Source organism: Nothoprocta perdicaria, unplaced genomic scaffold, assembly GCF_003342845.1.
Source record: "Nothoprocta perdicaria isolate Ctin4 unplaced genomic scaffold, notPer1 scaffold_290, whole genome shotgun sequence".
In the NCBI taxonomy this organism is placed as follows: domain Eukaryota; kingdom Metazoa; phylum Chordata; class Aves; order Tinamiformes; family Tinamidae; genus Nothoprocta; species Nothoprocta perdicaria.
Window position 1 is genome coordinate 96,432 of NW_020455522.1, and position 21,719 is coordinate 118,150.

General features: G+C 47.5%; 1 protein-coding gene across 1 annotated transcript; it reads left to right on the forward strand.

Annotated features, from left to right (window-relative positions):
* Positions 1-367: 367 nt before the first annotated feature.
* Positions 368-14,235, forward strand: SNX5 (sorting nexin 5). The gene is made up of 13 exons (XM_026041721.1): positions 368-445; positions 6,711-6,815; positions 7,622-7,732; positions 8,315-8,436; positions 8,722-8,845; positions 9,328-9,423; positions 10,176-10,281; positions 10,369-10,444; positions 11,235-11,274; positions 11,377-11,463; positions 12,361-12,520; positions 12,747-12,832; positions 13,755-14,235. The coding sequence occupies exons 1-13, from the start codon at positions 368-370 to the stop codon at positions 13,800-13,802; spliced, it is 1,239 nt and encodes a 412-aa protein (XP_025897506.1). The 3' UTR covers positions 13,803-14,235.
* The last annotated feature ends 7,484 nt before the right edge of the window (positions 14,236-21,719 follow it).

A 21,719-nucleotide genomic window follows, 5' to 3' on the forward strand; every position in this document is an offset into this window, starting at 1 on the left:
GCGCCACCGCCTTCCCCGAGTGAGGGGGAGTGGGGCGGGGCTTGAGAGGGAAGGTGTGTGTGTGAGAGGGGGCGCTTCTTTCGACCTATAAAAGTCCTTCTTGCAAAGCTTTCGAAAGCGGAGAACAACGCAGAAAAACGAGAAAATAAAGAAATAATTAAGTAAATAATTAAGTAAATAATTAAGTAAATAAATAAGTAAATAAATAAGTAAATAAGTAAATAAATAAATGAATGAATGAATAAATCAATAAAAGCGCCACCATCTTGGGTGAGGGCGAGCCGTGCCCTCACCCAAGATGGCCGCCGCGGCGCGCGGGGGTGTGGCGGCGGCGGCGCGGGCGTGGGGCGGCCCCGCCCCGGGCTATATGAGGCGAGGCGGCGGCGCGGGCGGCCGGCGGCGGTTGGGCGACATGGCTCTGCTGCGGGAGGACGCGCAGAGCAAGGTGAGGGCGGAGGCGGCGGCCGGGGCCTGGCGGGAGCGCGCAGCGGCCCCGGTCCCCGCGAGGCCGCCGTTCCGCCCCGCTCTGCGGCGGTGCCTCCCGAGGCGCCCGTGGCTGTGGGGGTGCGTGGGGTGTTTGGCAGGGTCGGGCTCTGCGGCGRGGGCGGAAAGCGCAAATCAGAAGCTGAAAGGGGAACCTCGAGTGTCGCTTCGCCTGTATGTGTCTATAGGGCGGCTGTAGGTCCGTTCCTGTGTCGGCCCAGCGATCCGCTCGCTCTGCGGGGGTTGATAGCTGCCCTCGCCGTGGGGAAGAGGCAGCGTGTGCCTTGTGGATGGCTGAGCCCGTGTGTTGTTGYGTCTGGGTGTGACTTTTGCTGAAAACCCGTGTTTTGAGCTGCTGTGGGTGATTTAAGTGGTGTTTTCCTCGGTCTGGGTCTTCCTTGTGGAAAAAATGGGTTGTCTGGCTGGAGGATGGGGAGTCCTCAAGCCTTAGGTAGCTTCTTAAACAGGTTCATTCCCTTGTCTGCTCTATGGATTGAATCTCTCTTGAAATAGCTTTGCCCCTTGGTGCTGTCAGGAATGTGTTGAGTGAAGGTGTTTTGTGGTTATCTGTTTTCAGCTGTGGACCCCTGCCCTTAACCTCTTACTGCTCGGTAGCACCCCAGTATTGGTATTAACTCAAGTACCTCCCTCCGGTGTGTATTGAGTCCTCTGCAGACTTGCAGCACCTGTAAGTAATGAGCGGTCAGAAAGGTAATCTCAGTTTTCTTACAGCAATTGGTGACTCCTTGAGCATCAATGTGTTAAAGTTAGCAGGCARGACTAGTAAGGAAGAGAGGATAAAGTTCCCATTTCGAGGGCTGGAATGTCTTCCAACCCCTCATGCTGCATGGGCAAGGGTTAACTAGCTTGTCTGGGGTAGCAGAGCTCTCTTGAGAAGCCAGCAGCTGCGGGGAGGACGGCAGCATCGCTATCTTGTCTGTTCCTGTTTAGGTAAGGAAACAGCAACTTGGAACTGGTGTCTGGCCAGGAGATAAATCCTGTGCCCGTGGAAGAGGCTTCGCTAGGTCTTAACCTTGAGTGAGAATCCCTGGTAAGTATAAACAGAARAAGTGACCCTGAGGCAGCCAAGGAGATGAGATTCAGGATATGTAGGAAGAGGAAGGGAGGGTAGGGGAAAGGGGGGTGTGAAATGCGGTGGGAAAGGCTGTGTAATCAGTTATGGGGAGGAAAAGGCACTTTGGAAAGTGAAGCAAGGAGTGGAGCTGCGAAGATAAGCCCGTGCAGATAGACTGGTATGTATTTCTTGAATCATCCCTGGCTTGATAATATTTTGTAGAATCGAGCCTGCAGTTGGGCTGTGCTGGATCAAGGATTGTAGCCTCAGTGCCTTAGGACACCCAGGGGAAGGCAGGATGTGGGGTCAGAAACATCAGGACGGCTGGGACATTAGAAAAATGCCCYGTCTCTGTGGAGTGCCTGGCTTGTCATAGGCAGACGCTTGCTTGTGTAATACTGGCTATTTTTGTTTTGCCCAATATTATGCTTTCCTATCAATTTGGTCCAGAGTTAATACAGCGAGAGAATAGACTTGATATGGGTAAAACTGACCATGAAACACTTGGCTGTGGCCGGGGGGGCTGGCTGCGCTGTCAAAACTTGCTTGACTCAAGAGCAGAGGAAATGATGGGCTTGGGTGGAGGTGTCCCGTGTGCTGCAGGTAGTCTCCTTACTCGACTGCATGGTTATTTCTTTCAAGTCCTTATTTCTAGCAAAACGAGCCATTAATTTACTGCAGTTTTGCAGCCAAAAATCCAGTATGGGAAAACGCTTGGCACAGCGTAAGTAGCAACATGAAGACTGCAGGTATGAGCCCTGTTTGATTTTTCTGGTTATATGCAACATGGTGCATTCCAGGACTGCTTTGGTTAAACTTCAGTGTTAACAGCAAGTCTGTCATGAAGGCTGCAAAATCAGAACTTGATTTGTGCTGATTACATACTAGTGTGTGCCTCTGTATAAATATATATTTGCATTTTGATCAAGGAGCAAATTAAGCTGCTTGTTCTGAATGACTGCAAAAMTTGTAGCAACTAGGATCACTGATATCTGCTGGCCAGATACTTTGGAAAGGCTGCCGGTCCGTGTCTTGATTTCAGGAGGAAAAAAAAAACCAAAAAAGTTGCAGCACTCTGAACCTAGAAGCTGTGTCTCAACTGCCAGACAACATTGTGATCTTTTAAGGGACTCTCTAGAGAGCATTTGAATGTTTAATTAGAAAAGCCCCTGGATGGAAACTGATGGATGCTGCCTAGTGGCAGATGTAATTAATGCTGGAGTCATTTGTGGCTTGAGTGACAACGGGAAGGCCCCCAGCAGGAGGGGAGCGAGCTGAAGGCAGCTGGCTGCAAGCAGGGCACTCTGTGACCTGTTAAACCCCTGYAGAAGGAGACTCGGCTCCTTCTGGGAGCCCAGCCTGCAGAACACTGCTGGATTAAGCTTTTTTGTTTATTTTTGAGGAAAAGGCAGTTTTTTAGTTCACTGGTAATGAGAGATTAAACAGTTTCTTGAGCTGGCAGTTTATTTGCTTAAAATGCAGAAGTAACATCCGGTTATCTGGTGCTAAAATTGTCAAGAATGGCATTCTTAAGAGCAGCAGTTTCGGGTCACTCCTGAGCCCCGTGGCTGGGGGCATTTCCTGCAGCGGGCGCTTGTGCCCATGAGGACACTTGCTTGGAGAATGGAGATCTACCAAGCTGAAGCCCGACGTGTTGTCTATCACCGCATTAGTGGTAGGTGGCTCAAGTTAAATCCATAGAGAAGCACTAGGCAGTCAAACTATCTGGATTGATCAGGGCAACACTGCCTGCACTTTCAGGTCAGGTGATTATTTTAAGTGTACTAATTAGTGCCATGATGCCTGTTTTTTAAAAATGGACTGTCTGTSATGACATCATTGCTTAGTTTTCTAGTACTGATGCTAGAAACATTCATGAGTACAGTGGCCATCTGCTATTCCAGATGGCCCTGCTTGATGTCTGGCTTAATTTCTTGGTCGGGCAGTTTAAGGAGGAGTTACGGTGGACAGAGTGTCTTTCGCAGGGAAGATTTTGTTGAATCATCCAGAGAGCCTGGGGTTTCTTATGCAAGGCACTATGGAGATGTGAACCTAGAAGTGAAAGGCACCAGGGTGTCTGTAGCAGCTGATACAGGCACTGGAAACCCCACACTATTTTCTGAGAAGGTCTCTTACCTGCTGGGATGAAGAAACAAGCCTGGGGCCTGGAGATGAAAGCCGAATTTCCCTGCTCTGCATTGACTTAATGTGACCATAAGCAGGTTGGTTCTCGTTCCTGCTTATAAAATGAATGCAGAAGGGCAGGCAAAGTAAAAGAGGCTAGAAGATGATGAGCTGAGTGCTGGAAGCGCAGAGGCTTGCCCTGATCAAGACCTGGAGCAGAAGGTCTGCTCTAAATGCTTGCTGGTTTGGTGTCTTAGGACTGATTAGGAGGGAGGACCTGCTCCCTGCTTGGTGGGGAGAGGCTCTGCCAACAGTTTCGGTGGGGGAAACAAAGCTCTCTGTCCTGCCCAAGCCAGGAGACATGAAAGCCCTCCTTGTAGTCTGAGCCTGGCTGCTTTGGTTGTGTAATCCTAGATSTCTCCTGTCTGGAGTTAGAGCTCGTGGCCACCTTAATGATTCCGGAGCAGACCAGGGGCTTTCTCATCCTTTGCCTCATGGTCACTGAAGACCAGATGCCCATAGAGCAGAAGGCCGGACAACACTGYGGTGAATCCCAGCAGCAAGAGGCGTAATGCCTGGGAAGAAATGCCCAGGAACCTCGGGCTGCTTTAATCTGACAGAAGAAATACCAGTTGCTGTCTGTACCTGCTTGTTTCTTGTGCAGACAACTAGCAGGCCTGGGAGAGGAAGAGGAGAACATCCTAATTACAAGTTGCTTTCTCCRTAACTCTTAAATACTAAGAAAGTTCACAATTTTAGGACTGTCTGGCTAGTCTTTCCCTTGGGCTGGCTGGGAGGAAGCAGCTTCCTCTGTTTTATCACGCTTCTCACAGACTCAGCAGTCGCATTGTGAGCCCTGCTGACCCTGTTTGGACGGTGAAGATAAGTAACCCCAAAATAGGGAGTGCTCCATGTTTTGCATCCTGCTTTGAGGGTCTGTCTTTTGCTGCTTTGCCTCCTGGTGTTTTCTGCAGGTCGTAGCAGTTGGGAAATGCTGAACCTGCTGTTCAGCTGGCGGCAGCCTGCTGTGTTCCTGATTAGTGTTTGCGTGGTGGCCTTCTCACTAGCCCCCAGTGCCTGGACAGGGCAGCCTTGACCTGGTCCTCTCTGAAGCGCACAGCTCTGCATGGAGCCCTTTGTTCCGTGGCTTCCTATGGAGCTTGAGTTGAGGACATCCATGTGGATGGAATGAGCTCCCCATGGGATGGCTGCAGGGAAGAACCTGGACAGTTGGACTCCCCGGGGCTTTAGCAGGGAATCCATTCAAACCTGAGCAACTCCTGGGCTGCTGGGGATGGTGCTCGAGCTCTGCATCCTTCCTTCTGCTGGTACCCAGAGGACAATTAAAGCCTCCTTTCCCATGCAAGTCAGCCTAGGGAGCCCCACGTCCAAATGCTTCCTAGAATTATAAAGCTTAAAGGGATGTGTGTATAGCTCTCTCCTTCAAATGGTACGAACTTTTTTTAATGATGTGCTAAACCAGTGAGCAGCTGGTATCCCACAGGGGAGCAACCCTTGTAACGTGGCTGGAGGAGAGTGCAGCAGCTTGGAGACGTCCCCCGAGAGCAGGGGAGCCTGGGCAGAGATGGCAGCAACAACCACCAGTGGCAGCAGGTGCCCGGCAAGAGGCACGAGCCCGGACAGCTCAGCCCTCTGCAGCCTGAGCCTCGGCCTCCTCGTTGGGATTGCAGTGCAGATGGCAACTCCAAGGGCGAGGGAGCTCCCAAAGCTTTGGGGAATGAAGGGCCACTTCCCTGCAGATCTTAGACCGCTTTGCAGAAGCTTAGGGCAGCATTCAAGCTCTCCATTATGGTGAGATTGCTTAGCAGGCTCTTGAGGTATTTGCATGTGGGGTGACTTCGCTAACTTCTTTTGGTTAGCGGGTGGTAGGTGCAGGTATGACCTGSTTCTTTAGCTTCCTTTCCTGGGAATATATTTGTAACTATCTCTGAAGAATAACCTTGGGACTCAGCTGAGCTCACTTGCTCTTCAACAAGCTTTGCGTGGTGACCTTGAGCTCTTTTCAGAGCTTCTCATGCCCCAAACCCTGCAAAGGCAAGTCTGGTCTTACTGAACTGGGGTCTCTTGTGAAGGTCTGACATAGCATGCTCTAAAACCTCTCCTTGCTATTCYGGCTGGAGGCAAATAGCATTAAAATGTTGCCAGACACAAAGATCTGTCTAGGAAAGATAAGACTTGAATCGAGGAGATGTGACTTGCAGCTACAAGAAACATAAAAAGCTGTTGTAAAGCAGAGCTCGGATATCACTGAGGTGACTTTATGTACCTGATAGGCAGCAACTGATCTCTACTTCAGTTTAGTGGAGCTTTCTTTAAACAAAAGTTTGTTGGTGGTAGTGAGTACTGCTGATAACTGATATGCTTGATAACCTGAAAATAAGATTAACACAGGCAATCTTTGTGCCACGTTGTATTTGGGTTTTGGAGAGTTGTCTGTAACAGTGTTTTTTGTGTTTTACTTAATCCTGTATAGGAACCTGAAAAGAGAATTTGTGAAACTGTCATGTTTTGATGAGGTCAGGAGGAACGCAGCCTTTGCAGCCGACACAGCAGCTCCTGGAAGGGATGTGGTGGGACTTTGCTTCATGCGGAGCTGTGTTGGGAAATCAGAATGGCAGAAATGACCAAGCTGGGCTTGAAGGGAGGTATCAGGCTTGTCTGTAGTGCATAAAAGCAGGTAAAAGTTCATCCTGCTGTGGATTCGAACACAACCAGCCTAATCAGGAGGACACTTTTATGGCAAGACTGTTCTTAGGAGCTGTTCCATGGGATCTTGCAGAGGCAAGAGATAATGAAGGATAAGCTATTAGGGTGGAAAATGGCTTTAAAACAACACACCAGGCTTTGGCTTGAGGAGCTCCAAGTAAACAAGCTGAAAGACTGGTAGAAAGAACACTTTTCTAGAAAGACTTCACAAATACCTTTATGATCTCCAGGTATTGTTTTTTCAGTCAGAAGAYTTCTGTCAGAAAAAACACTGTGAATTGTACTGTGAATTCTGTTGCAGCTGAGGTCCGTGTCTGTCGACCTGAATGTTGACCCTTCTCTCCAAATTGATATACCAGATGCCCTGAGTGAAAAGGACCGGGTGAAGTTCACTGTACATACCAAGGTAAGATTGTGGGGCAGAAAATACTGTTCATACACAGTTGACTTATGTTTGTGTATTAAATATACCTGCAGACATCAACCTGACAATGAAGAAAATCCAGCTCTAGTTACATAGAGTTGTGCCATTTAAAGGTGGCCTGAGGGTGTATGTGTAGAAACTGGATTTCCTGACCTGAACCTTCTCTAAATGAAGGGGGAATGTAGGGAGGAAGGGGCCAAGCTCCTCTCAGTGGTGGCCAGTGACAGGACAAGGGGCAATGGGTGTGAGYTGCAACACGGGCAGATCCATCTCCATGTGAGGAAGAACGTCTTTAGTGTGAGGGTGACAGAGCCCTGGAACAGRCTGCCAAGGGAGGCTGTGGAATCTCCTTCTCTGGAGGCCTTCCAAACCCACCTGGATGCCACCCCGTGCTCTGAGTGTCCYTGCTGGAGCAAGGGGTTGGACTACGTGATCTCTAGAGGTCCCTTCTAACCTTAACCATTCTGTGATTCTGTGAATAGACGAAGTAGCTGATAGACTCCTTAGTAAAGCCAAACAAGTGTTAGCTTGAGACCAGAAGGATGGGGAGGAGGGGGAAACRATTACAGTAGAACTTCACAAAGGGATCTGCATTAATAGTGCTCTACAGCACTGCCTTTTCTTTAAATAGCCTCTGTAGTAGTAAGGGCTTTGAGTGAGTGCCAGCTCAGCTAAAAGGGAGTAGGCAAAGCTCTTGCTAAGCAAAATAGCTTGCTTTGGAAATGGACAGAACTGCTTCTAAAAGCACTAATTTAAAAACAGTAGGGCTTCTATATCTTTTCTTCCAGACTACGCTGCCAGCTTTTCAAAATTCAGAGTTTTCAGTTACAAGACAGCATGAGGACTTTGTATGGCTGCACGATACGCTCACAGAAACTGAAGAGTATGCAGGGCTCATCGTAAGTCTATGCTTTTTTCCTCTCTTTTTGACTCTTAAACAAAATAGCCTGGTGAGTTAAAGTAGAAATCAGTAAGGACGTGAAGTCTCTTTTACCAGTGTTACTAGTGTTTTGTGATTTGGGTAGTCCCTGTGCTTCTCTTTAAGCTGATGGAGCTTCCCCTGGCTCCCAGAAAACTTAAATGATGTGGCTCTGTATTAACTTTCTGTTTGGATTGGCTGACATCAGCATAAAGCCAAGAGGCTCGGAAGGTCCCCAGCTCCGTGCTGGTATATTGCTGTCTAACTGCTCTGTTAAATCTCTTTTCACCTGCCAAGGCTTCTCAGGAGGCTCTGTAGGCTGCAGAGGCCAGCTGGTTAGGGGTGAATAGTGTTGGTGATTGCTCTGGGATTGCTTCCTTTCTGGGGCAGCTGCACAGAGCTGGGAGGGGAAATGAGGTGCCTAGGCATTAATCTGTCTGTGGACTTCCTGAGTGTAGAGCTTGACATGAGCAGGTGGAAGGGCTCCTTCCAGAGAAGGCTAGGAGAAACTGGAAATCCTTGTGGATGCTAAAAACTATTGCTAACTACTACTTTTGACTAGATACCTCCAGCACCTTCAAAGCCTGACTTCGATGGTCCCAGAGAGAAGATGCAGAAGCTAGGAGAAGGTGAAGTGTCTATGACAAAAGAAGAGTTTGCCAAAATGAAGCAAGAGCTTGAAGCGTAAGTAGAACATGAATGTACTCCTGAAAACTGTGTTTTAGAGATGCTCCCTGGGAGAGTCACTTGAGTGGAACTGTTTGTTTGGGAACAAACACTCATCCAACTTGTAAAAACCTGGAATTGGGGAACTGCTGAGCTTCCCGAAGAGTTTGGAAGTAGCTTTCCATCACCAGCTAGCCATTTGAGCAGCACACTGTTGCTTTAAACTTACTCAAGGGAAATATTYGATGCTCCATCCTTCGAAGAAAGCAGCACAGAAGAGATCTGTCTGTTCTTGCCTTTCAGTGAATACCTTGCTGTCTTCAAGAAGACTGTATCCTCGCACGAAATATTCCTTCAGCGGATTTCTTCTCACCCTGTGCTCAGCAAAGATCGCAATTTTCATGTTTTCTTGGAGTACGACCAGGATGTAAGGAAGCTTTCTTTCCTTAGTAAGGCGAAGTGTCAGGAGTGCTGTCACTCTTCTGTGGGYGGTTGGGATGTTGTAGAAATCTGCATGTGTTATCAGTAGGTAGATAATTGCCTGATAGACCTGTGCTGGCTGAACTATCCTTCAAGTGGGAAGATGGAGGTGTGTTGGAGTGGGTACCAGATCTTTCTTGTGCTGCACTCCATGATGAATGGATGCTGATCAGTGGGAACCGAGTTCTTTCTGCAAATAGAAAAGATACCTGCAGCACAGAACAGCTGAACTTTCAATAAAGCCTTCTCTTAAGAGCTATATCTTAATAGTTTGGGGGTTAGGGGATATCACTAAGAGCATCTGGCTGCTCTGTCCCATGCTGGGTATGAATGACACTGCTATGCTTCAAGTGTTAGGGTAGTCACTCTCTCTCTTTTCCCACTGCAATGATGGATGACTTTAAAGCTGTTTTGATTTCTCTGTTCTAGCTAAGCGTTCGGAGGAAAAACACCAAAGAGATGTTTGGTGGCTTTTTAAAAAGTGTAGTGAAGAGTGCAGATGAAGTCCTCTTCTCTGGAGTCAAGGTGAGGTTGTTGACTGGCTTGTTCACCCTAATCCTGATGGCTTCATGAGAGGTTCGCTGCACCTGCTGCAGCCCTGATGTGCAGGAGTGATTACTGGTACCTTTCCTTGTGTGGAATTGAATGAGAGACAGGAAAGCTACAGGCTTAATTTGATTGTACATCTGGAGCATCTCYTAGACACACAAGCGTTGCCTTGATCTTGGTGGGGAGGAAGGGAATTCCACTGTCCCCAAATGTGCTTGTGGCTTCTCTCTACTTCAGAGCTCTAAGCGAACATGGTCAATGGATTTCTGCTTGTGCAAGGTAAAATGGGATACCAAGGACCCCTGCTGCTGGTCTAGCTTCTGCTCTCCTACTCTTTATAATAGACTTGCTGTCCTAAGACATTACAGGACATAGTATTTGGTGTGGATGTGAAACAAGCTTGTTTACTGCTTAGGTGTCATGCTATAGCAGGCTTGGGAAATCAAGTTCCAGCAGTGGGTAGCTCTAAAGACTGTCTAATACCAGCTTGCTGGTTGGCTTGTAGGCTGACCTTACAGCACAGGAGATGAGGGTCAGCTCCCTCCTCATCATGAAGGAGATACTTGCCATGTGACTTAATTTTCAGGGTCTTGAGCTCTGCTCTTCAGTAGAAATGTGACAGGCACTACACTGGGGAGGCTAAGGCCTCTTTGGCCTCTTCCCTAAAGGAGGAAGAGCCTGTGTTTTGCAGCATTGCTTTTGATCTAACAGCTCCTTCTCTCTTTCAGGAAGTAGAGGACTTTTTTGAGCAAGAGAAGACTTTTCTTGTAAACTACTACAACAGAATCAAGGATGCATGTGCAAAGGCAGATAAGATGACAAGATCTCATAAAAGTGAATATTTTCAAAGGCTTTTCTGAAGACCTACAATCTTGCTGACTTTGTTTTCTGTAGCCTGAAAATTTTGTCTTGTTTTTGCAGATGTTGCAGATGACTATATTTATACTTCAGCTTGTTTAAACAGTCTGGCATTAGAAGAGCCTACAGTTATCAAAAGGTAAGCAGTTCTGCTTACTGTTCATGCCATAGTTTGTGCTTCAGTTCTTTCTGTAAACTTCAGGGGACTGAGTTAGAGCTGGTTTGGATTTCTTTGATTGGAGGCAAGTGGTTTTGAAACTTTCCTCTGATGCTACTGGTGTGGCAGCACTAGTAATACTCAAACAGTGTTAACCAACTGCTCTCTTGCCAGTTGTTCCCTAGAACTCTGGAGCTGCACTAAATTGCTTATCCAAGTTTCTTCTAAATGGAATTCTCTCTCCCTCCCCAAACTTCATTCAGGTTACAAATTCCTGGTGAATATCAGAGAGAGGGGTTAAGCATCTGTTCTAATGTGCTGCTAAATAAGTCTGTGCAGCTTGTTGAGTGTGGGCCTCTGGACTAGTGTGGCTTTTATTTTTAACCTATGGAAACATTCACCTGTTTAGAGGTGAGTTTTGCCTCTAAATCTTGCTGCCAGGTTGGTGAGGGCCTGKGTGGCCTCCTGTTCCTGGAGGGGAGTAGTTGTGGGAGGGTGGCTGCAAGACCATTATGCTCTGGAGCTGGAAGACTTGACTTTAAATGGTGTCTAGCTGCTCAGCAGGGCTAGTCAGTTGGCCTGGAATCCAGCAGCTCTTGCACTAAACCTTTTGGCTAGATCTCTGTCTAGACCTTTTTGGAAGTTTTTTGGAAGTCTTTGTGTGGATCATATGCAGAAATTAACAATAGCCTTCAAGTTTTTGGCTTCCTGATAGCTGAACCTGGGATTCATTACACTAGGGAAATATCTGAAATCTGTGTRCTCTTTCTAGGTACTTGTTGAAAGTTGCAGAACTCTTTGAGAAACTCAGGGTAAGGGGAAAATTAACATACACCCCCTATTTCCCCCCAACTCCCCTAAACTTGGATGTCACCATCTCCTCTTATATACCTGTTGCCTAATCTCTCCTGCAGAAAGTAGAGAGTAGAGTTTCTTCTGATGAAGACTTGAAGCTTTCTGAACTGCTGAGATACTACATGCTCAATATAGAAGCTGCTAAGGTGAGAATTGTCTTCCTTTTTGTAGCATCATTTTGTTATGGAAATCATGGCTTGTTACAGCAGTCATTTACAGGCTTTAAGGTAAGGGGAGCCCTTTCAAAAAAAAAAAAAGTGCTCACAAATATTCAGTTTTATGGTAGAATATGGAAAGKTACGTGGTTCCTAGTAAACCTATTGGTGACTAAATAAAGATCCTGARGGAAACCCAAGGTGTTATGTCCACTTGGGAAGGTGGTCCTTTCTAACAAGGGCTTGATACTTGATGTAACTGCAGATAACTTCATGGCAGCTTTCTTCCTCTAATCAATGCTTGGCAGAGGGATGGCTGTGAGAAATGCATAGAGAAATCTGATAGTCTTTTTAATCAGGCTACTCTACAGAGCATGTTCTGGGGTACACATCAGAGCCTGCTTGCTGCATTGCCACTTAGTTACGGAGGCCAGGCCTCCTCTAGGATGGAGAGGCATCAGCACCGACCTCCAAACTACTTGAGTGTCTATGCTAACACAGTACTTCAGTCAAACTGCCACSCCTTCAATGCATAGCAATGGGCCCCTTGCTTAATGCAGACTGTGGGAGTTCAGAAATCTGTTACCTCTTAGTGGAGAGATTCTCCTTATAGAAGCAAGAAGGATGTTTAATGGCGAAGAAGTGATGCCCTCAGACTGTGTGTGTTTTCTTGACTAAAGTATAAATGACCAYCATATCCCACTTCATATTGTGCTCGTAAAGGCTGCTGTTGACACACTAATAGTATGACAAGTTACAGTTTGTTGGAGGAAGTGACACCTCGTGCTGCGAAAAGTGACACTGACTCTGGCTAGAGGAGATGTAACCTCTGTTTGGGAAGCTCTCTTCCTGCAGGCTGTATAATGTGTTATTCCTGTCTGTTTTCAGGATCTTTTGTACAGGCGTACWAGGGCTCTTGTTGATTATGAGAACTCCAACAAAGCTCTAGACAAAGCTAGACTAAAGAGCAAGGATGTCAGGCTTGCTGAGGCACATCAACAGGACTGTTGCCAGAAGTTTGAAAAGATTTCAGAATCTGCAAAACAAGGTAAAGCAAGCTTAGCTGCACCTCTGCTGAAGGGAGATCTTGATCTTGCCATGTGCTATATTGCAGTTTTTGGCTGGAAACAGCAAGCCTAGCTCTTGAACCTCTCTGGTCAGATGCTATAACTACGGAACTAAATGAGAACTCGGGAAACACAAGGGCGAAGCTAAGGCTTCAATCACTACCTTGTATATCGGTCTTGTCTTAATGTGTTCTTTCATCCCTCCAGAACTGATGAGCTTCAAACAGAAGAGAATAGCAGCTTTCCGCAAAAACCTAATTGAAATGGCAGAACTGGAAATAAAACATGCAAAGGTGAGCTCTTTTTAGAGTAAACAGGTACAGCATGACTTGGAGCGAGGGGAGGGAATGAGTAATATGTAACTTAAGACTTGGTGGGTTTTCACTTCATTTCCTAGCTCTAAAATAGAGCAGCCAGGCTTGCTAGCAGAGACAAAAAGATGAAGGAAAAAGTGAAAAGTTGTTAGATACAGTATGCACAAAAGTGCTGACAGTCTCACCTCTCTTGTACAGACAGTTGTCTTTGACCTGTCATTTCTAGGACATCAGGCTGTTGCCCTACCAGCTCCTTGATCGGTCTCCTCCTTTTTGCAAGCAGTGCACAATATCTCACTTGACTGTCTGTGGTCCAACCCCAACTGTGGCATGTGACTTCTGAGTATGAGGACCTGCTGCCTCAAGCATCCCCCAAAGTGCTGTTCCCCTGCAGCTTTAGCTGCCCACTCCTCTTGCCTGGCTTACCAGTGATGTGGCATCCCTGAGCAGATGGGGGAGAAGCCTCATGACAGGCTCCTGATTGCTTCCAGATGGACTGGGCTGGGAAACAGGAGCTCACACTTGTGCCACTGCATTAGCTGCAGTCAGCTGTAGTGCAGGGACTGGCAGCTCACAGGTGAGTGCTGGAGACTTTCCTTGCAGAAGGAAAGACTAGTTTTCCCCTCCAGGAGCTATGGTCTCCCAGAACTGCGTTACATTACAGGTAGCTATTTCAGTCCTAGGCTTGAGTGGCATAAAAATGGCTTGGCAATACTGCTTGGTTTGTGGCTCACTTTAATTGAATATAATAATAATAATACTCTTCCTTTCCACAAACAGTTGTAGTTAGGCTGCAGAATCTTGGGATGGGCCAACTGCTTTGAAATCTTGTTCCTTTTCTGGAAGGCAGTGTTTAGGTCCTCAGTCGTACTCGTCTGAAATAAATTCTCTTCCTTTCCAGAACAATGTTTCTCTCCTGCAAAGCTGCATTGACTTGTTCAAGAACTAAGGCACCTTATTTCTGAGAATGTGAAGGGGAAAAAAAAAAAAGCATCAATTGCACTCAATGGCCAGGGGAAACTTATTGGCTTGACTTCATTAGCTTAAAAATAAATATTGTCACTGAGATTGTTTAACTAATTCTTAACCACGYTGATAGTGATGTTTTGACTTTGTGGGGGTCAATGAGCTGAATTGCATATGAATTGTCTGGATGTAGCTAACATCCTGTTTGGCTGATAACTCAAACTGAGTCCAGTGTAAGGAATCACTTTGCTGTTGACTGACCCTTCATCTAGTGGAAGGTGTCTTCCTGAGAAGGCCCCTTTGAAGGGTCACAAAGCAATCTGTCTCTTCACAGCCCTGATCAAGTTGAAACTTGCAAGTGGGAATGGCTTGTATAAACCTAGTAATTTTATAAAGTWAAATATCTTAACATTCCACTTTGGATTTCTACTACCCTCTATTTTGGATTTCTATAAGTACATTTGCTATTTGTACACTTGGGCAATACAGCAAATAAAGATGTCTGATACTACATGCTCTGCCTCTATGACAAGACTGTGTGTGTGATGAAAAATAAAACTGAGGTTTCTGACATGGAATTAGTATCACAAATTACTCCTCAGCTGGGGCTCTTCACTGTGAACATGAAGTGTGAACATGAAGTATGACTTGCTCAATAGGATGCTCTTGGATTGGGATTGGAATGAGCACATTTTCCCCATATTTCATGCTGCTCTTTCTGAGCAACTGTTACAAGCTGCTATTTGCTATGATACAGTTTTCAGCAGCCAAACCAAAGTTTTCTGAACCATTGAGATGGCCGAAGGGGTTGGCTCCTTTCAGTTTCAGTCTTTCAGACTGCTTTATGATACTTCATTTATTTCTGTCAATGTTGATACCTCCTGCTAGCAGCCTATGACTGTCTGAACTTGAATTTTAAAGCACTGCTCTTGCCTGTCTACCATTTAAGCTGAACCTCTTTAAAGGTAGTGAGGCCAGGCACTGTGGTTCAGGCAACTGCTTCAACTCCCCTATCAGTTGGAACAGTTTCTGGTGTCAGATGTCTCATCAGCATCAGCCTTGGTTTCAGAAAAACGCTGTGTAGCAACAGGAGAAGTAGCATTTTGAATCTTAACGAGCACTTTAGGCTATTGGCAGCTTCCTGGGCAATGGTAGCGACATCCTTGAAGCAAGAAATCTGTTTTCTTGGAACTCTAGATTGGTCACTCTAAGTTGTTGATAGAGCCTGACTTGGACTAAAATGTGATTTGCTCAGGGTCCAAGTGTCCTCTGTGTTTTTTTCTGTGGCTGTAACTACAGTTTTGCCCTGATGTTGCAAAGCCAGCTCAAAATGCCTGTGAAACATGTCACTGTAAAGCAGTCCTTGCCCATAACTTGCCTTGCAGGGAGGTGCTCCGTGTCAGCTCTGCCTGCAGAGTGCACTGCGGTCAACTTCACTGGCTGAAATGAGTCAGTTTGGCAAAAAAGCTCCCGGTGGAGCAGGGCTCCTCCAGCAAGGCCAGTGGGTGGCAGGCTCGGAGAGCTCTTCACCAGCAGCAGAGCTGCCCTCACGCTGCCTTGTGGTGAAGTGCTGGGAAGCTGCTCCCTGCACCAGTGTCTCCCTTGACAGCCAAGTGTATGTAGATCCATAGGAGAAATCTGCAGCCTTAAACAGCTGCATATGAGGGGTCTGCTCACAGGGAAGGACAAAAATGCCTTTTTTCTAACTAATGTAATGTGACTTGRCTTCCCTTACAGAACGGCCTGGAATAACACCTTAGCAGAGCAAAGGTCAGTACAGATGTGTTGTTACAGTAAGTGAGGTTTTTTATTTGTTTATTAATATTGCAGAGACTTGTTTTTAAAGGGCTAGCAGGGATGAGAGCAGTTCCTTGAATGCTTCAAACAAGGATTGATTCTTCAGGCTAAAAAATACTGATTGCATCCAAAAAGTGGTTTGTTTTTGCAAGCATATTGCCTTGACTTACGAGCTGCAAACAGGCTTTGGAGAATAACCATGAGCCTCTCTGTTTTGATGGTGGTGGTTGTTACGGGTGGCTTTCCACATCAGGTCTCCTGCTCGTCATCTCTCTTCTGTCCAGCTGAATAAGGTCAGAGAAAACTAACATTTGGGTAAGTTTACACAGGCTTATAAGCTATGCAGCTCTAGTACTGTTGACACAGGCACTTGCTGCTGCCTGGAGAGCGTGGAAGAGATTCTTGTCCTCAGAGAGCACTAGCACAGCTCTTCTTGCAGAGGAGTGAAGATGACTTTTGCAGTGGATTTGCTCTGTGGGGCCAGATCCGGGCCCTTGAGTGCTGCAGGTGTGTGGTGCACTTGAGGTAGGTATCAAGCCAAGAGCAGMAAGGTGGATGTGGATTGCAGTGTGAGCTTGGGAGGAGCAGCAGCGGGGTACCTGGGTGCAGGAGGCTGTGGTCTTGGTAGGGTGAGTTTGCAGGGAGTCAGGCTTGCTAAAACAGGAGTCTCTGTGGTGGGAAAAACAGCTGAGGGTTGCACTTGGAGTCAGTGATAATTGGATATGGGATAATTGTGGCTGGGAACCAGCTTTGCCCTTGTTCATTCAAGTGCTACTGATTCCAGGAAGAAGCATTGCTGCTGGTGAAGTGGGTAGGGAAAAGCAGCTGTGCCTTTGGGACCCAGGGTGCCTGGAAAAGCTGTGAGCACGGACCCTTCGTCCTAGTCACCACCAGGTTTGTGTCCCCGGAGTGGTCCTGTGGCCCTGGCTGACCTGAAAACCTCTCATGAAAGCCCTGATCCTGAAAGAGGGAACAGCTTCAGCTGCAGCGTGATTCATCTTGAGATAGCAGCTGAGAAAATGCTTTGACTAAAGGTTCAGCATGACTTCTTTTTTAACCTTCTCCCTATCTATTCAATTCCTCTTTACTCCATCCTGTCTCAATTACATGTTTTATAGCTACTCTGATGCAAGGCCTTGATCTCTAATGGTTTTGGAGCCATATGCCATGTTTCTGATAGCAGCAAACATGAATTTCTCAAAACATGGGACTGGGAAGATGTTTTGTGTAGCCGTTGTGAGCGTCTCCAGCACTTCCAGTCCCTCTCAAAAGCTTGAGAGGAAAATCTTGGCGATGCTGTGAAGCAGCTCTGCAGAGCTGCCCATGCTTGGGGATGATTCTCAGTGCTTCTCTGAGAAAAATAAAACATACGAGAGAGCAGTTGAAAGTTATTTCAGCTTGCACTTTTCTGAGGAAAAACATATCTGTGTCATCTTGGTGGCAGTGGGCTATGTGCATTGCATTAGAAACATGTCCATTCACAGCTCACAGGTCACCAGGGAATGGATTCGTACACTGGCAATCCATTTTTAAGACTTGCCCATTGCTTGACTTTAGTTGTAGACCAGGAACTTACTGCTCACTAGGCCTGTGGCTCAGCTGCTAGTAAAACACCATTCAGAGGCTGAGCCCTGGTGCAGACGTAGCCTTACCTTTTGTTTGCTTTTTATATTACAAGGCCAAGGAGAAGGCTTAGCTGAGATCAGAGTCCAGCTGGGCTGGATTTTCGTGCTTTGGTGCTAAAAATAATCCCTGCTAGGGGAAACTTTGCAGTGTGAACAGAGAGACAGGAATGGGGCCTCCCTCTCTTGCGGCGGAGGGGATTCGGWTGGTGTGGAAAAGGTGACTTGGCCCATGGGGAATCTGTGCCAGAGCCAAAAGTTGAGCTGGGCTCTGAAATCCTGCGCTAGGTCCCTTGCTGTTTTGATCTACCGCTTCTGGAAGTGGTCAGATGCGCGTTTGATTTGTAGTTTGACTGTCCCTTGGTGCAATTTGCTGCTCTTTAGGGGGATGCAATCAATGCTAGTGGGACTGCTTCACATCTGCTTCAGCACGGGSAAACCTCTCAGTGTAAGGTGCTTTTAGGGTCCCTTTTGTGGATCAGTTTCTGCCGAGAAGCTGGTGACGTCCTGATGGTCTGAAATGCCTTGCAGGTGCCTCTCTGCTTTGCCCCTCATCTTTGCACCCATGACTCGGCCCAAAACTGGCCCAAACAAGCCCCCAAATCCTGCAGGTTTGGTCTGAGTTAGGTAGGGACTTCTGTGTTCCTGGAGCAGCATGAGAGAGGATGGCAAGGAGGAGAGGAGAGACTTTGCTGGGGTGGTTTACCCTGGCTCTGCCATCTTTAGTGCTTGTCCAGTAGGCCTCTCCTGCTAGAGAGAGGGCTAATCCTTACCTAGGTGGTCGGTGACCTCCTTCCTGAAGGTGACTTTTCTCCAGCAGCGGTGTTGGGCCACRGCTGTGGAAGATGTCCGCGAGCTGGAAGCCTGAGCTAAGAGGCAGGGCCTCTTTAAGACTTCTTTCCCCCGCCGCTGCCGAGGCTGCTGGCACGGCCGCCCTCGGTAAAYGCGGCCTTGTTGCCATGGAGGACAGGAAATCCCTCAGCTGAACAGAGAAGGAAAAATATTGGAAACCGTCCTGCTGTAAAGCACGGCCGCCTTTGTGCCGGCAGAGGGATGCTTGTTTGCATGGGGTGTTTTCCAAAGGTCTCCTTTCTATCTGCAGATTCTTTCACAGATTTTTGCCTTTTTTTTTTTTTTTTTTCTTTTCCTCAAAGAGAAAGGTTTCTTATGTGTTTGAAGAGTTGGACAAAGGAAGTGGGAGCAGCTGTCTGGGGCTAGTTCTAAATGTGAACGTGAACGGGAGGAATTTTCACTTGGGAGCAAGACGCTTAGCCAGCTTACAGCCTCAGTAACTCTGCAGTTCCTTTTATTCTTCTCCTCCCCTGTTTGCAGGGGAAGGACTCTGCTTTTTTTGTGCCTTGGACCTCTTAGAGGAGGAGGCACCTCCACTCCTGTGTGTCTTGTCTCTACCTTGYAGATCTCTACAGAGCTTGGCCTGTTCTCTGCCCTGCAGTCCAACTTCTTGATCRTGCCAGTTGTGGGATTCCTTCACAGTTGGTCTGGGGATCTCCAGTGCTTCTTTTCTTCCTCTAATCTACTTAACAAATCAGTACAAATAGAGAAAAACAGCCTCAGCCTGAACCTTTCATGAGGCACAAGATTGGGATTGTCGTTCTAGGCTTGCCTATCATTGCTACCACTTGGTTGCCTCATCTAGGAGCAGGATTAAAAGGGGAACAAGAGGATACAGGTGTCTTAACCTCCAGGTTCTGTTCAGCTTGAGCTATTCTCCTGGACTCCAGCTCCAGAGAGCTCYTTCTAGGTCAAGCCAAGGCTTTGACACTGAAAATGCCTAGGCCTTTCTCTGCGCTGACACTTGCCAAGCTGGAATTGCTGCTGCAGGGCTTCCGAAGCAACTCCTGTGTGTCATAGCCACGGTGTTATGGGACGTGGCCAGGCTGGAAACCAAWCTTCCAACTCCATCAAGTTGTCATTGCTTCTGCTAATGTAACACAGTGATTTCTATGCCTTCAACTGACCCGTGTTGTTCCTAACGCTGCTGGCAGCTGCGTCGGGAGAGGGACGGCTCTTTGGCTGTGTTTGTCGAGTTCTGGCTRCGGTTGGCCCTGACGTCAGTGCGGAGCTGACGCGTGGTGACCCCGTTCACCTCCTCCTTTTACGAGTGACCACAAGGAGCCACCRCCCCCTTTCCACACCAGCCCTCCCTGTGTAAATTTGCACAAGTCAGGTCCCACTCGCCACGTCGCTGTATTTTCCCCGCTGATAGCTGRCGGCGCACGGTTCAGATGTCTTCGCCTTGATGTGGCTTGTTTGGCCCTGCTGAGCTAAGGGAGCTTTTTAGGCCTAGCTGGAGTTTTGTCTTCACATCCGTCTCTTCTAAGTCTTTCTGCTGTGAAGCCTGCCTTTGATGTCTGACACGTCTGGATTGGCACTGCTTTGCCCRTCCATGAGCGGCCTGGCTAAGATCTGCCTTTAAGGTTGCTCATTGCTTCTGGAGTTACTAGCCTTGTGGCCTATAAAGCATGCAAGGTACCAGGATGGCATGGAAAAGCCTTGCCTGTCCCGTATGTGYGTACAGAGAAAGGAACGGAAGAGCTAAAAACAATAAATAAAAGCAGTGGTGATTTAGCTTATCTTTGGTCTGGTTGTCAGTGGTGACTCTGTGCAGCATGGAGTTAGTCTAGTATTTTCTGGAGACGTGAGGTCATCTGCTCGTTAAAAGAAGAGGTTGAGGAAATTGGCTTTGGGCAGCGAGCAAACTGCACTGTTAAGTTCTCTTGGGCACCAAGACCAAGAGAAACACCAAGCATCTGGTGGGTGTTACCATGGGAAATGAGAGGGAAAAGATGATCTCTCCTGGCTTTCCTTGCTCCATGTGTCCCTGGGGACAGTAGGGATGGGAATGGAGGGTGTAGAGTCTTTCTCCAACGTTCTTTACGAAGGCCCCTTGCAAGGTCAATCGTTCTGTGATTCTGTGTGAGGGAGATGGGAAGCTGGAGGACACATGCTGATGGAAGGCAGATGATGCTTGGCTGAAAAACTTCCTTTAGTTGACAGAAATCGGTCGCTCGTAGAAGCTGCCGTGTGCGAGCACGAAAGCCTTCAGCCACCACAACTCCCTCGGAGCCCAGAGTGACTGGGAAGGTGCAGTGAAAACAGAGAGTCTTCTGTGGGTGAGAAACGATGTGACTTAGCAGAGAAATCTTTGTAAATAAATCACCTGGTTCAGTTTATCTGTAACTAAATAGAAGGGCTCCTCTTGAAAGCTTAGTAGAAAGGAAGGACTTGAAGATGGATTCTCTGCCGATTCCACAGTCCGTGTCTGGGAGGTCGTTGCTCTGCAGTGCTGTAACGAAGTACATTGAGTGGAGATGGGAATGGCATCAGGCGGGTGCAGAGAGGGAGCCAAAATGCCAGTGTGCAACATCATGGTGCAAGTTCGAGTGAAAGGGGCTCATTCACCCAAAATACCCAAAATCATTAGGTCTCCCCGTGCAGAAATGAACATGCAGGTGACTTCCACAAATGAATTAAATGCATGTAGCAGTGTTTTGTGTCCCAGCTTGTCACAGTTTTGCCAAGTCCACATTTTCAAAGTGTTTTACTTCAGGGTAGCCATATGCTGGAAATTGTAGCTGGCCCGTGCTGTGTCCCTGACATGGCATATCTGCAGAGTGAAGCTACGTGGCATGGGCTGAAAACACACCGTGGAYCATCCTAAAAGAAACAGCAGCAGTTCCCAGCAAAGATTTCTGGAACATTTAAATCTGTTATTTTTAGGATGCTAAAATGGCCTCATCCTTTCTTTGCTCTCCCCTTCCTCCCTCTTTCGATGCAGCAGGAGGCTGTTTTGCCCTTGTTGGTCCATGTGAGGTGAGGAGGATGTCCCAGCTTTGAGACTTCCAGGACAAAGAGGAGACCTAGAGGAGGGCGCCACAGCTATTTTAGAGCTGCATGGGAGGTGATGGTGGGGATTCCTGTGGTTGCAGCCATGCCAGCCTTTCCCGCTGGCCAGCAGACTGCTGTGCAGAAAGACTTGGCTGTCTGAAAGCCCATTTCACATGGTTGCTTCTCCCACCGTCGCCTGGGTTGAGATCAGTAGGTGAGTGTTAAACCATACGCCTTCAAATCAGCCCACGAAAACTGTTTTGCTGCTGAGTCCAGGATCTCCTGGGTCTGTGTAGCACCCACAAGCACAAAGTCTGGCAGGACTCCCATCATTGGCTTGTCTGTAAATATTTGCATCCTTCCTTTGCCGTCGTCAGCCCTGGTATTTGCACACCGAGAAGGTAACAGATGTCCCGGGCATTACCTTTCTGCGCGGCTCATTCAGAGGAGGCGGCGGCGTTTCCTTGTGGCAGACAATGCTGCCCAGGGGCATGTTCTCAGGCACGTTCACCTTGGGTTTATGGAGCACATCGCTCTTCTAGCCACTGCCCGTGAAGCAGGAGATGCTTGCGGCTTGAAATGGCAGCGTTTGCAGGCTGCGCTGCTCTGCAGGAAAGAACAACAGGGCTCTT